Source organism: Centroberyx affinis, unplaced genomic scaffold, assembly GCF_046629955.1.
Source record: "Centroberyx affinis isolate AG114_WGS23_722 - 3 ecotype Tasmania unplaced genomic scaffold, CSIRO-AGI_Caff_v1 ptg002635l_1, whole genome shotgun sequence".
Classification (NCBI taxonomy): domain Eukaryota; kingdom Metazoa; phylum Chordata; class Actinopteri; order Beryciformes; family Berycidae; genus Centroberyx; species Centroberyx affinis.
The window spans coordinates 716,288-732,147 of NW_027280828.1; the positions used below are offsets into that span (position 1 = coordinate 716,288).

At 41.6% G+C, this 15,860-nt stretch overlaps 1 protein-coding gene across 1 annotated transcript; it reads right to left on the reverse strand.

Moving 5' to 3' along the window:
- Positions 1–207: 207 nt before the first annotated feature.
- Positions 208–12,247, reverse strand: gnb2 (guanine nucleotide binding protein (G protein), beta polypeptide 2). Its single transcript, XM_071534872.1, has 10 exons — positions 11,425–12,247; positions 9,156–9,235; positions 8,358–8,396; positions 7,403–7,509; positions 5,862–5,925; positions 5,392–5,554; positions 4,475–4,541; positions 4,179–4,380; positions 2,869–3,085; positions 208–1,554 (listed from the first exon to the last, which is right to left on the reverse strand). The coding sequence occupies exons 2-10, from the start codon at positions 9,210–9,212 to the stop codon at positions 1,448–1,450; spliced, it is 1,023 nt and encodes a 340-aa protein (XP_071390973.1). The 5' UTR covers positions 9,213–9,235; positions 11,425–12,247; the 3' UTR covers positions 208–1,447.
- Positions 12,248–15,860: the final 3,613 nt, after the last annotated feature.

Below are 15,860 nucleotides of genomic sequence, written 5' to 3' on the forward strand. Positions count from 1 at the left end.
GTGTTAGTTTAGTTTTTCATACTTTATTGATCCTCAAAGGACAGATTCTCTCTTGTCACACACCAGTCTAACTGCAGCTGAATACAAACTAAAGCTCATTCAGTTTGCCAGTTATATGCAATGTGTGGAAATTAAGTGACTTTCAATTTTTCACAATTTTGTAAACAGACATAGCTTTGGAAAAAATGAAACACAAAAACTGGCAAGAGAGGCTATGTGTATTTATTAATAGTATGTACAGTTATACCATCATAAAGTTGACATAATATATTGACAAAGTCAAAGTATGAATATTGGCCCCTGCTTGTTTAAGATGTCTCTTGATAATCCTTTTTTTTTTCCTCACTCACCTTATGAATCTCTCATCTGGTTGAGTTCATTAATTTAAATTTCATCATTATTCTCCATTAATAATCCTTAAAGTGTATCTGAGGCACACAGGGAAAACATGAATAAAATAAGTGTAAAAAAATTAATAAAACAAAAACTTCAAAACCAAAACTATTATATATTATATGTATGTGGGTGTACATATCTATAAAAACAGTAACTACATAATGACATTATTATTATTATTTTTTTGAGCCAGAAGAAAATAAGAATTGATATTTTCCTTGGACTGTATCAATCATCGGTCCGTCCCGCCCGCCCTCAATAACTGTGTCAGTAATCTTTTCAATGTTAATGGATTCCCATGATTCCCTTCCACAAGCTTTCTTCATTCCTTCACGTTACCATAGCTGAGAGAAGTGTAGTACTGAGACAAAAGTGTAGTACAGAAAAATCGTTTGAAGTGCATTTTGGACTTTTTATCGTAAACAAAGACGGAATTGTCCAATAACTTCTCCTCCCCTGTTTAACTCAAGGAGTGGTGTCTCTCAGAAAAAAGTGTGTGCGTTATGTGCGTGCGTGCGTGTGTGTGTGTGTGTGTGTGTGTGTGTGTGTGTGTGTGTGTGTGTGTGTGAATGAGGGTGTATTAAATGTGTTAAAAGGCTTCAGGTAAATATGTGGCATTTGTGTGTTTTCATTTGAGCAGCTGGAGATTCTATTGTATTTGGTCACATTTTGACATTGTACAGATTACATGTGTATGGTACTGTAGCCTTGCTGTTGTGCACATAAATCAGTCGTGGGTAGTGTGGGCACGTGTTTAGATCTCCTGTGAACCTTTCCTGCATACAGTGTGTGTGTGTGTGTGTGTGTGTGTGTGTGTGTGTGTGTGTGTAAACTCATACCTAATTCTTGTCATATATATTATGTACAGTAAAATGTTTGTTTGTCTGTTTATATCTTACATACAGTGTGAATACAGTGTGCAAACTATGTGTCCCAAAATGTGAATAGCATCTGTGTGTGGCTGCGTGTCTTGTCTGCTGTGTGTGTGTGTGTGTGTGTGTGTGTGTGTGTGTGTGTGGTCATCGTTTATGTGCATGGCTCATGAAACTGGTCAGTTCCAGATCTTCAGGAAGCTGTCCCAGGACCCGGTGGACACCGCCATGCCGTCATCCGTCACACCTAGACAGCTCACACGATTGTCGTGGCCGGCCAGGACTCCTGTCAGAGAGAGAGGGACACACCAGGCTCATCGTTCAGTGACGTGTTACTGGAAAACACTGCTGCTCTCAAGTAGAGCTGAACAGTTAATCGGAAAGAAAAATCTAAATATGAACGTCAATTTCCACATCGTAGAGGCTGCAATTGATTGATTAGTGGAGCGTCCAACATGGATTTCTGAACAAGGTGTTTTAGAGCTGCAGGTAATCTTTGGTCCATGGATCAAGTACAATATCGGTGAAAACCTTTCATCATACTCAAACTCAGTAAATCCTGCACACTGACATCTATTTTTTTTTTAAACAATTTTAACATTCTAAAGAAATTCTGACAAGAAAACACAATTGCAATTGAAATCACAATTGCAATATTCTGTCAAATAATCCCAATTACATTTTTTTGTCAGTATCTCTCAGCCCTACTCTGAAGACTGTGCTGCATCAACTGAGCTCAGTCTTCTCAAAAAACACAGCAGCAGCCCTTGTATTTATCACTGCTTTTACCCTGCAAAGAGGTGTAGGCGGTTTACCAGTAGGAATCCACATAAAGATGTGGGTTTTTTTTTTTTTTTTTTACAATACCACCGTCTGTAGTAAATAATCCAAATGGAAAAGGAAGCTGTGTGAATTTATGTGTTTCTTATACAAACTTTGCATTGGGTTATGTGTAAAATTCAAATGTGAACAGACTTAGAGCCGGGCACAAATTCAATTTCTATGACTGATTAAAGAAAACCGAAGCCTTCAGTTACTGTTTTTGATCCTCAAAACACTCCAAACGTTTACAGATAGAAAATCAGATTACAAGTCAGTCTTCTTGGCTGCCATCGAGTCAGAGTCAAATACTGTTTCACATCTGGAGCTCAGATAAGAGTTAAATCAGTTTTTCCTTGTTAATGAAGGCTGTTTTTGTTTTGTTTCAAATGTATGCCTCCTACAGCCTTTAAATAGATATTTTACCCACTGCTGAGACTTGTCACAGTTGAAGATGCACACAAACATCAGCTCTTGTGTCTCAATGGCAGAATGATCTTAACATAGCACATTAAGGTTGCAGATCTAGGAGTAGTTTAAGGGCCAAGTTTTAGAGGTGGATTTTCTCACAACTGGCAGATAATTTATGGGAGAAAATGACACCACTACAAAAAAAATTGTGTGACTTTGTGTCAATGAAATATCTCCAAAACTATCATAACAGAAGTCAACTGAATCCTCGGTACAGCTTCATCATGACCCTTTTCTGTTCTTAATAAATAGACAATTTATCCATTTATTCCTCCACCACATCACTTTGCTCCAGTCCGGTCCCACTGACCTGCTCGATCTCCCTTCATGGCGTCCCAGATGTTGCAGTTGAAGTCGTCGTAACCGGCTAGCAGCAGGCGTCCGGAGCGTGAGAAAGCCACAGAGGTGATGCCACAGATGATGTTGTCATGGGAGTAGAGGCTGAGCTCCTGGTCGGCGCGCAGGTCAAACAGCCTGCAGGTGGCATCGTCGGAGCCTGTGGCGAAGGCGCTGCCATTGGGAAAGAACTGAGGAGGAGAAGTGAGAGGTGTGGGTTATTTAAAAAAATGCTTACTGGATGTCACGATGCCGTTAACATTATTTGAAGGGGAAAACACTGTAAAACAGACTTCATTGTGCTAGTGACTTTGTAGAGTTTAGTTTAAATTTTGGAATAAGGCTGGGGACACACTAGAAGACTTACTAGCAGGTTTTGAAAATGGATTGCATCACACACAGCGACGGATTTCACAGATTGTCTCTCAGGTGTAAATATGCTCACACCAGACAATTAAGCAAGAACAGGGAATCACACTTAACAATATAACTGAGATTATCCTGATGACTCATTAAACGTCACTGACGTCAGGACCTCTAATCTCACTGGAACCTGCATGATCCAGCATGAATCGTGCATGGAAAAAAACGAGAAAAAAAAAAGAGAATTTGGGTGGGTGAAATTGTGGTTGGAGAGAGGCAGTCAATGAGTTCCCACATTATTATCCCTGCATTATTAATCTTAGTTATTATCATGAATATAACTCTTCCGCCTCACCTCACTGTAAACTGGGCTCTCATTGGCTATTGCTGCCTCTGCTCTTGAAATGAATGTGTGATCCCCACACACTACAAGATCCTGACCAAGCCTCACATCGGGGGTTTCCCCTTCCATTGGTCAGGACGTGCAAATATGGTCTTAATCGATAATCCTGATAATCCTCTAGTGTGTCCACAGACTAAGTCTCTCCCAAAGCTAGACACAAGAACGCCAAGACAAGTGTATGATGTCATCAAGACAAATCCTGCAGCTGCTCTGTTGAAAATGGATTGGACAGATTGACGGGACCCAGTGTCATTTTATGACCATGGCCATGTTTTTTGATCCAGAAATGATAGAAGTACCATGAAATAAAGCTAATTTGGATGTAACAGGAGTCCACAAACTCTTATTCATTGTCAGTTCCAGGTTTTGTCTCTTGGTGACGTAGATTAGAGCCAAGGTTCTCTGTTTATATCTTTGGGAGAGTTGTTCATTTCTGTGATCACAGGAAAAAACATAATAGAGGGTGGATTTAATTTACAGGTTATATTTTGGACCCCTGCTGCCCTCTGCACACTCACACAGACTGCGTTGATGTCCGACTCGTGGCCTGTGAAGGTCTGTCGGCACATGCTGTCCCTGATGTCCCACAGCTTGATGGAGGCGTCGCAGGCTCCTGACACAAAGGTGCGGAGGTCGGGCGACAGGGACAGGCTCATGACGTCACCGCTGTGGCCCGAGAAAACCGTGGTCTGCTGACTCGTCTCGATGTCCCACAGTGCACTGGGGGCGGAGAGCGTAGGGTTAGATGTCTGCACTGCACTCTCGCAACGGTATGGAAACCAGATGTTTTGATCTGTGCTACAACAGGACTCACCATGTAGTGTCTCCTGAACTTGTGATGATTTGATTGTCATCAATGAAACGGCAACATGACAGGTAACCTATGAAAACAAAATATATATATATATATATATATACACACACATTTGGATGGGTCACTCTGTGGAATTGAATGAAACTTAAGTATTAAAGCTGGTGTATTTACATTCACATACAGTTGTTTGTCTGTGTAAGGAGCATCTACTTTAATAAGTGCCAGATAGGAATACTATTGTAAAAGTAAGCTGAATGTTCAAAATATTATAAACATCTTCCAGATGTTGAGTTGCAGCCCCTTTCCCTCAATCCACATCTCAATTATCTCAAAGCTTAAAAATCCTTCTCTCACTCGTGTGCTTCTCTTATCTACATCTTCTCCTATGTGATTGGTAGATATTTAATAAGGCAAATCAATAAGGGATAATGGCTTTTACCTGGATTCACCTCATCAGTGGACTTCATGAAAAGAGTCTGTCCCTAATAGTTTGTACATTCAGTGTATTTGTGTGGTTGCAAAAAAAAACCTTCCCATTACCCCAATAAAGCCCTTTTGTGGAATTTCAGGGATTTACAGATCTACATTGTCTGCATATGCTCTGCTAAGCCATGTCATGATACTGATTTTTACAAAATAAAAACAGTACTAAACTTAATAACATACAGCAGCAAAGTTCCTGCAGCATGCCAGGTCGGAGACTGGCTCTTTAGGAGTTGATGTCTCAGCTCATTAAGACTGTGTTGCCCTGCGATTAATTAACCATGTAAATGAAAGCTTCATTGTTTAGGGGTTTGGGACCGGAGCCTTCCCATGAGGCAGGGGCACTGGCGCACACCTCGCCGAAACGTGTTTTTCTGTTTGAGGAGCGCGACTCACAGGAACACTCAAACACAAACGGAGCGCGGTGCCTTCACCTGTGTGGCCGGGTAGCTCCCTGCTGACCCGGACGTTGCCCTCGCGGGTCTTCAAGCAGTAGATGGAGCAGATGTTGTCGAGACCGCCGCAGGCCACGTAGTTCCCGGACGGGGCGTACGCACAGGTCATCACCCAGGAGGAGCGCAGGGGGATGGCATGCATCTAGGAGACCAGGTATTCAGCGGCAGCGGACATTAAAACATTTCATATCAATGAACAGGACTCAAATAACTGTCGGGGGCAGAAGGAAGCCAATCCAAATCCTTGACAAGAGCACAAATGTGGGTCAACGTTAATACTGAAAATCTCTAGATATGATAACAGACTTTTTTTTTTTATTAAGTGGTTGCAAAGGAAGCCTTCATGAGTCAACCACATTCCTACAAGAGGAAGACTTTACCCCAGTTTCACTTCTGTGACTTGACCTATTCATCCACTAAACGACCCGATGTTACTCTGATGACTTTACCTTGTTAGTGGTGTAGCTGTCCCAGATGATCAGTTTTCCATCTTGAGAGGCACTAACCAGAAGCCTGTGGAGACAGATGTTTCAAACACAAACTACATACAACTAGTGCTGCACATACTGTATGGCTCATGTTATTTTTCTGATAAATTATATCGTAGAACCTCATTTATACGCACCTCAGTCTTCCAAAGTGACTGGTCTACCAGGCAAAAGTAAGAAAAAAATTGATAATTTGAAAACTTTATCTATTAATTGTATGCACTTTGGTGGAATTTGATTATCGATACTGTAATACCAAAGGCATTTCAAATGTAATTCAGATTTTACAGTGTTTCAGAGCGCCTGTGTCACAGGTGTCATTTAGGCAAGCAAGCGCTAGTTTCCTTGCTAGGTGAGGTTCTCCAGTCTTGAACCCACAAGTCCTGTGGCTGTCAGTATGACATACAAAGTCATACAATGAGCTCCGCAATAGTTTGGAAAGTGACAAATTGGCTGATGTTTTGGCTCCATGCTCTTAAAACCTTGGAGATGACATAATAACTATGAATTTAAATTGCAGATAATCAGTTTTAATTTGAGGATATGTTCATTTTTAGTCAGTTGGTCAGGTTGGTCTGTCGGTCCCAAAAAAAACACTGTGCATACAGAGCTGCTGGACACAGGGATACAACACTCTTAAGTTCCTCAGGCAGACACACTGGTCTTTTAGCTCTCCTGGTTTGACACTGGACTTTCATGCGGGAGTTGCAGGTTCTAATCCCAAGTGGCAAATTACTCTAATCGAGTTTGACTCTCGTATTTTTCCACCAAGACACTATGAAAAAAAGTTACGCCCCACACCAAAAGTAATCTTTAGTTTGATAACACTGATTGATGTTGCACACAGTCAGAAGGAGGAAGATGATTGATTAGGTCTGTTCATGAACATCTTTATTAGTGAATGCACAATCTAAACTGGTACAGGCTGAGTCTCCGGCCCAATAAGGCAACCTGCACCGATCTGGCCACAGCTTATCATGAATTACGTGCTTGTGTATTTTTGTTCAGAGTGCCTAAAAGTTTTAAGATGTTTCACTCCAATTTTGGATTCAAGCAATACCACAGTTTGGTGTGACACCCCAAAGCAAATACTACCACACCCTGCCAGTATAGAGTTCAACAGGATTACTGGTACAAAGAATCAGCCATTAAATGGATCCATGATGATTCAAACAAGACCCTTGTTTACATGTCTTCATTTAGTCCCACCATGTCCTCCATACTGACATTCTCTGTCATTTCCCATCCAAAGTTATTAAGGTACGGAGTCAAAACATCCAATAATATGTTGCCATCCAAATACTCTGAGCTCGCTGTATTGGCTACCGATTTGGCCAAATCAGCAGGTTCATTTTCGACTGAGCTACTAAATGGAAACAGTGTGTAAACTGCATTTTGGTAATATACCACAGCAGTAAAGTGAAAAGGTTTGATCACAATCAAAGGTATTAAGCCAAAAACAGAAGAAAAACCCTAAAATGTTTGGCTGAGTATCAGCTGACCTTGAGTCGGAGCCCCAGTGCATGGCGTAGATCTTGGCGAGGTGACCGCGAAGAGTGCGTCTGGTCCGCATCTGAATCCGCCCCACAGGATCCAGACCTGCAGTTATCTGGGTCAGATAGACACGTTAATCAAAACATTAGGTTTCATTAAATTCACTGAATGAATTCCTCAAAGCCAGCTCTTGAGATAGAAACTGTGGTAGTTATGAGACGGTTTTTGCACCAAACACTGTGAAACATCTTAGGAGAGTTGCCCTAAAGTTACAAATTTATTACAAAATAAAAAAAATAACTTTAAAACAGCATAGGAATAGTGGGTATTTCACACCAATTTACAGATAAAAATACATCTAGATCTATCAATACATGTATTTATAAAGCTCTTCAGCTCAGTACAGCAGTTCAATCTTGCCAATCTTGTTCTTACTCATCCAGGGGCACCAAGTACCTGTGGTGATGATGGGGGTGAAAAGCACCAAGAATTTCTCATCTATTTTTGCCAAATCATGTGTTAGAAAATGAAAAGAGGCTAAGAGTGTCACGGCAACAGTTGCAGCATCATTTGTCCATGCAGCTTCATGTTAAAGATGTCTTTTTGGCCCTTGAGAGTTATTATGGGGACGAATCTAACAATTAAAGCCATTATGCTACTTCTGTATGAACCACAATGTCCCATGCCTTTAAAATCTGGCAGTACCAAGTTTTTCCCATGTGATTATTCATATGTTTCAATATTAATAATGGTCATCACAATGAGCAATTAAGCCCCACAGGTGAGGTGTGAGAGAGGCAATATGAAATGTATCAAAATCATGATGGAATCACTCAACCAAAGATACAGAGCTAAAAAATAGAAATTTAGAAAAGATGCATAAGATATATAGACATTTATAAAAGTTAAATAATGTAGCTTACGCTCCATAACACCCTCCGTCAGAAATGTAGTGTCACTTACCTGTGTCAGGGTTGAATCCCCACATGCTTTCCTGGCATCCTAATACACATGGAATCATTGGATGGAGAAAAAAGAAATGGCACAAGAGGTAAATATCTTTTTTCAGGTTGAAGCCCTTCCTTCTATTGTCTCCATTTTTTTGCTGCTCCTGCAACATCGGAGAGAATCTGCTGGTTTCAGATTCTCTCAACAAATGTATTTATGGAGGTAAAGAGAGAAGAGAAGGGAAATCAGTGCTATAATACCAAAAAAGGATGAAAATCAACCAATTTCAGTTACACTCATTATTGCATTGGAGTAGATTATTACAGTAATGCAGTTTTCTGTGTACTTTTAAAAGTCTGTACTTTTACTTCTACTTGATTAATGTACTTCTGCTTCTACTGAAGTGTTTACTCCTACTTTTGCTTGAGTAAGATTTATTTTTAGATATAAGAGTAGTGAGCACAATGACATTTGGACTTCCCATTAGTGACAATACTGCTTTTTTGATATGAGCTATAAAGAAACCCAAACCTTGGCTTGGTAATAGTGACCCATCAGATTATTAGCTAGTATCACAGCATTGGGGTAACATTTTGGGACGTGCACAAACATATTTTTTTAGTGAACTACCCTTACTTCAGCACTTTTCAATACAAGTGGTTTTACTCATACCTGAGTAAACCTGAACTGAAATAGCAGTACCTCTACTTGAATAAAAAAAAAAAAAAAAAATCAGTACTGTTTCCACCTCTGTGTAATGCTTCCCAGCACAGAGCTAAAGTTGTTAGATAGGAGAGACAAGCTCAGACTTACTCTTATCTGGTTCCTAAGTTGCTCGGCCTCCTGACGAAGCTGCTCCAGCTCACTCATTTTGGATTTGTCCGGGCCGTCACCTGGTGGTATGGGAGCAACAGCTTAAGATACCAGTGTTTCATTTACATATAGTGCTACTTCAAAGTGAATAAGTATAAAGTAACCGTGGCTGTGTATTAAGTCCCATTTGGAGTAGCTTGTAAGTGGGGTTTCATGCTTTCAGCACGATCCATGGCTCCACTTTCATCAGAAGGAATCAATACAGCGCAAAGTAAAATAACTCATTTGAAATACTATTTGACCCCGGGTTGGGAAAAAAAAACAACACACATTTTAATCTCTGGGTTTACTGAACTCGCATAGTGAGAAAAGCCCTGTAATCTGTTTATGGCAGTGCGACCATGCCTGGTTTAACTGAGGAGAATAATCTGTAATGACTAAGCTGCTATCGAGCATCCAGCATCGCCATCAGGCAGCGGCTATTGAGTGAACACTCCCTTCTGAGCCAGCTGAACCTGTTACATTGCCTATGGTCTGGTTGTGCATCAGGTCGAACGTCATGCTAAGGCTGGACACACTGCAAAGTCCTGTGTGTGGCTCTGCCGTAATCTGGTGTCAACTGAGGCAATATGGCACAGACTTAACACAGAGGTGAATATGGAATCTGATTTTCTAGACCCAATCCGGATGCATCTTTTACCTATGGGATTTTAAAGCCAATTGTAACTGGGGTCACACACACTGTACACCACCGTCACGTTCTCAGTAGGGAGATACAGTTGCACATTCAAACCATATCCCAACATGCATTTGCATTTGTGAAGCCAATTCAAATTCGCATGATAACGCTACACAGTGAATGGCACAGCAGATTTGCATGAATGTGACTTCTGTACCTTCCTCACTGCTAGAGACATTTTGTTTTTTTTAAAAAGTGCATCACAGGAGCAAACACTTTCCACACACTAAAAAAAGCATTATGCATACAGTACACACTATGAGGGAGAGCAATTAGCTACAGTAGGTCATTGTTCCCTGGGGGGACCTCCGACCAGATGGATCACACGGCACTAATGGAAGGCAACAGGGGTGCATCAGTGGGTCCCAGTCTCCTGGCACAGCTGTTAATTTAGCCAATGAAGCGCTGAGGGGGGTGATGCATCACAGATCAGGGCTGGAGCATGCATGGCCTGGGACACCATTGTCCAGCCAGATGATCAAAAAGCACCGTTTGGGTTGCTTGTGACTACGGACTAGAGGATTGACGGAAGAGGATGAGCGATTTGGTCAATTCAAGCCACCGTCGTTTTAAACCAGCGGACGGGGGGGGGGGGGGGGGTGAGAGAGGGCCATGTGGGCCTTCTACTGAAATGGAAAGTATAGTGTTAACCTGCTCACATATTTTCCTTTATATATCAGTTTCTACTGGTGTGCAGAAGCTCTGGCACATCCCAGCACTGGAAGAGGCCTAGCAGTGGATGAGAGGCTGCCTCTTCCATGACGATGATGAGGATGATGGGGATGAGGGTGACACAAAGTACAATAAACCACGTGTTCAGTGCCTAAACCACATCAGCTATTACCCATACATGTTGGGGAAATTGTTACCGGCCAGCTTGGAGAGCATGTTTTATAACATAACGAGGCAGATATTCAAAGAGCATGATGCAAAATGTCAGTGTGGCTGGCCCCACCCCTTTCAATGCACAGCGTATCTGTAATGGGGCAGCTGAGCTGACACCAACATGACATGGCTAATAGCTGGAAGTGGCAATGAGTGCAGTGCCGACATCCACTGCATCTCTGCCAGCCGGCCGGGGTAAATGAATAGCGGGTTAATGTCAGAGAATGATACAGCTCGGCGGCAGCATGCTTTAGCCACACAGGCCCGGACTGGGAAGGTTACTCCCATAGTTCCGCAATAAAATAAAAGCCGCAGTAAAAAGGGAAAAGCAGCTTCAGGCCAGATTGAATGGCCCAGGTTCCTCCGAAGGGCTTTTATTTTTCACTGGGCGCAGAATTTACGGCGTTTCCCCGACTATGAAATTAGGAAGACAGGCTCCATGAATGCAGGCTACAGCATATTGATCTGCAGCCGGGGCTGATGAAAGGCCTTGGCCACATTTGCCTCACACACACCGAGCCCCTAAAATGCGGATGTAAATGCATTTAATCGAAATGATGAGCCATGAATAGGCACATCACCCAGCCATCTTACACCCAATGGGCTGGCCTACGGTTGTCACAGGATTTGATAATGGGTGGCTACCTGTTAATTCTCCCGACGATTTTGCTGGTTTTTCTGGCGTCAAAACTGAAAGCAATGTCTCAGAAAATCCCGTGGAGGATTATATGTATTTTTCACTCATTAAACAATCGCCGTGCAGAGGAGATATTTTGGCAATCCACTTTGCTCCGTGTGTCACGATCAGGCTCTCGTCCGGTAAATGTCCAATGTTTCCAAATCCTTCAGTAAACAGGCAAACGAAGGGCTACATAGATATCCATGTCTCCGTTTTAGTGGACCCTCCTGAAAAAGATGAAATCTGCGGTTGTGTTGCCGTTTCCTCTTCAAAATGGTTTTGCCGTGTTTTTTTTTTTTTCACGCCCGACAACTTAACAAAAACATCTTTGTCCTGTGCGGCATAAACAAACACAATTAGCCCCAGCTCGGTCCCCGCATCAAGGATTGTGCATTAAATACAGAGGCGGATAAATACTATTCAGTCCGTTTTACTCAGATTCTGCTTTTCGTGACGTTATCCTCGTTTCCTTCCTCTCTTTAGTTTGCTCTTCCTCCTCCCTCTACTGACACTTCATCAGGACTGTCGCCTCCTCGTCAAAAAATGAATTACTGAATAAATTGCAAAGCGCCTTACATAGAAATAATGGGATCAAAAAGCGACTGGCAGCAGGAAAGCAACCCATCGGTAGACTGCGTGGATTTTTTTTTTTTTTTTTTTTTTTTTTTTTTTTTAGAAAATTGTATGTAATGTGTGGACCCAGGTCAGTTATCCACACGATTCCTGGTGGAGGCTATTTTTTCCTCTAAATATCATCATTGAAAACACAGGCTTACACACACAGCCAAATCACGCGGTATAAAGCGCTGGCAAAAGGATCCTCATAAGCACGATTCAACCACACCCATTTCTTAAAGACTAGCAAATCCTCTGATGCTGCTGCTGGCTTTCTCCAAACTCAGTCCGGGGCTCACTGCAGGTTTGGTCTGCACACTGCCAACATTAGACTCTCTGAACCAGATTTTCTCTAGCTGACCACGAGAAAAATCCCACAGTTCAATGAAGAACAGCCATAGGTTTTCGGGAATTATAATTATGGCCTTTACAGTGGTTCCCAATGTGGGGCCCGGGGACCCCCAGGGGTCCTTCCAAGGCTTCCAGGGCATTCCCAGCAAAATGAAGGATGGTTTAATTTCACTGTTATCTCACTCGTTAGATGTTAAAACAGTTATTATAGAGAATGTATAACGATAAATTTTCACCCTCTCCACTATAGACATGCAACCAAAATCCTCTCACATTATTAAATGGGGGGTCCATGGTCTATTTTGGGGTCCTTGGCATGACAAAGTTTGGGAGCCTGTGCTGTAACTCATTCTTTGATCAAACTACTTGGAGTATAGCACTACAGAGTAATTACTCTGTGTAGCACATGGGTCTCCCTGGAGATGGACACCCAAGGGTTCACTTTTAATTAGTCTAGATGCAGGAGAAGGTAGGCTGGTAGAAAGAGATACCCATCTGTGACATCTATCTATCTATCTATCTATCTATCTATCTATCTATCTATCTATCTATTGATGAACTTGTAGGCCTAGTTTTCCACTGTCTGTCCATGGAATTAAGGTTCAATATTTAACACTAGAAAGGCCAAGCTGCTTAACCAACTAGACTTTGCCTGGACCCACTTTCTGTACAAACCAGTGTTGTTGCATTTTGAAAATCGTAAAAAAAAAAAAAGTAAATAGTGGTTACAATAATATTAACCCCCTTCAGTTGACAACTTGTGGGCCTCCTCTTAAGACCCACAAGTGTGTCCAGTGTTAAGAAATTTGGTTGTTAAGCAAAATCTTTGGCAATAACCCTGTGTGGACTACTTAGTCCAGCAGAGATTGGGTCCAACAAAAGGGGATGATTCATGATAAAAGCTTAAATATACCCTCTGTATTTCTGTATATTGCTGCAGGTGAACAGAGGGTACTGTATTGTGTCTGTAGTTTGTATGTGTGTGTGTGTGTGTGTGTGTGTGTGTGTGTGTGTGTGTTTAGAGGTGGAGGGAGGAGTCTCAGAGCCACTAGTTGAGAGGGTAGACAGGCTTTGGGAAGGGGATGTTCAGGTATAGGGAGGTGCTGGTGCTGAAGGCCTGGTTCTGTGTCCCGGAGCAGAGGGCAGCTTCTCAAACAAAGTGGCTGACTGGATATTTGCGGTCGGTGGAAATCGACCCTGCCCTCTTCTTCCTCACTCTGACATCATGCGAGTGCTCCGTGCAGCGGCCCTCTCTGCGGCCTTAGAGTGGGAGGAGGCATTTCATTTACGCCAACATGTCAGGCATTCAGCTTACGCTCTCATCCAGAGTGAATTACGAGTGCGATCTTAAATTTCCTCCATAACAAGCAACCAATAGTGGGATTGTATGAATCAGAGCCGGAGCAATAGATGTATCAAATACTCCTGTGTCCCTAGGGTGATATTGTATGATAGAGAAGCGCTAGATAAAGACATAGAAGCAACTGAGGAAAAAGTAGATGGATTTTTCCTTAACAAGACCTCAACAGTGCAGCTAGAGGATGGAGATATGGGAGTGAAGTAGGGAGAGGAAGGTAACAGGTGGGACGTACAAGAGATGAGTTTCCAGGTTATGACAGAGGATTGGGTGAGCTTGGACAAGGAGTTGGGTCTCTGGTAAATAAAGGTCTGATTTAGCAGATGTTCTGGGTTGCAAACTTGCAGAAACCAGTGATGTGTGTGTCAGAGGAGGGAAAAGAGGAGAACACTTTAGTGTTGTCAGCATAGCAATGATAGGAAAACTTGTGGGATGTGGTGACAGAGTGAAAAGACGTAGTGTAGAGAGAGAAGAGAAGAGGAGAGGTCCCAGTTATGAGCCCTGAGGAACCTCAGTGCAGCGTCTATGTGGTTTAGATAGACACCTTATACACAATACTTGATACTTTATTGTCATTCATTTCTGGTGGAATATTTCAAGGAAGATCAAGGAAGAAGCTATATTGCAAATAGTCAAGTTTTCTGCTTTTGAACTTCACTAGCACTACAAGTAACGTGAAATCAGAAAAAGTTCCAAAACTACATGATAAGAGCGCTATACTTGTAGTGTCATAAATGGGGCATGGTTGGAAACTCATATTTCCAGCCTCTGGTGATTCTATAAATTGTATTTGTATTCATGTGTGATGATGTGAGTGGTCTCACATCATCACACACTCTCAGTAGAGCTTTGAAAATGGCAACACCAGTTTTGCAGTTTTACCTCATTGTTTAAAAACTACAAACATGGGCGGGTCACAGGATGTAAGAATTTGCCATCTTTTTGAGCCATTTACAGAAAAAGAAGGATTCAAGTCAAGTTTATTTCTATAGACCTTAATCACAGTTCTCAAAGTGCTTCACAACACCTACATTATGAAACAATAAATCAAAACGACACCTCATCCAAAATTCACCATCTAATCAGGGTCTTATCTTTTTTGAGCCATTTACAGAAAAAAACACTCACCCCATCCAATCAGGATCCGATCCACCATATCCAATTGTCTTGTCACCAAAAGGTCACAGGTTCATTCCCCACCCCACATCCACCAATGTGTGCCCATCAGCAGCCATGTGTCATGGCAAAGTATCCTTGAACCAAGATACTAAACCCCTGCCTGCTCGCTCATTATAGGTCACACTGTATAAGCACGGCAGCAAAATACTGCAAGAAAAACAAAAAATGACAAAAAGTTAATTACGCGATTCATTAAAATCCTGTTGAGTATTGTTAAACATGTTGATATAGAAATGTCTTGTGTTCAATGTTATATTTTCCTGGTGCACGGCTTCAATACAGACAGCTGAATGGGTCTCATAGGCTTTACTGTAGATATTCAGGAAACTACAGGCCTGTAGAAGCTAAATGAGACTGAGATATAAAAATGTATTGAGCACCTCCTGCCAACCAGCAACCAGCAGAGATATCCAGAGGGCCGAGCATCTTAAACAATGCTTCTAATGATTTAAGACATGAGTGTATTAAGTCAAGTTTTATTGCAAAGTCAATCATTTTTCTCATGTCTGCTCCAAATTCATACATCACCCTGCTGTTAATAGAATAATTGTCACATCCAATAACATTAGAATTAATTACAGAGACAAATCTTTTTGTCAAGCAGGCTTAATAACACCAACACCACCACCACCAATAATAATAATATAATGTTGTATACAGGTTTAAAACAAAACAAAACAAGTTCAAAGGTGCATAACATAAAAAGGAAAGAAAATGCTGTAACATAATTTTAATTAATTTAATTACTTTATTTGCATTTTATTGGAGAACAGCCACCATACCAAAACATCTTCCAGAGCTTCATCCATAGACACTCCTGACCAAGTTTGGGTGTAATTGGTCCAAAGATAGAAAGAAAAGATAGATCTTTCTATCCAAAGAAAGATAGAAAGACATTTA

Excerpts from the sequence above, each read along its gene's own strand:
- gnb2 (XM_071534872.1), bottom strand. The coding sequence starts at position 9,212 with ATGAGTGAGCTGGAGCAGCTTCGTCAGGAGGCCGAGCAACTTAGGAAC. Across the intron at positions 5,926-7,402 it reads CACTGGGGCTCCGACTCAAG|GCTTCTGGTTAGTGCCTCTC; the intron begins GTCAGCTGATAC and ends CTGTCTCCACAG. Across the intron at positions 4,381-4,474 it reads AGTTCAGGAGACACTACATG|TGCACTGTGGGACATCGAGA; the intron begins GTGAGTCCTGTT and ends CTCCGCCCCCAG.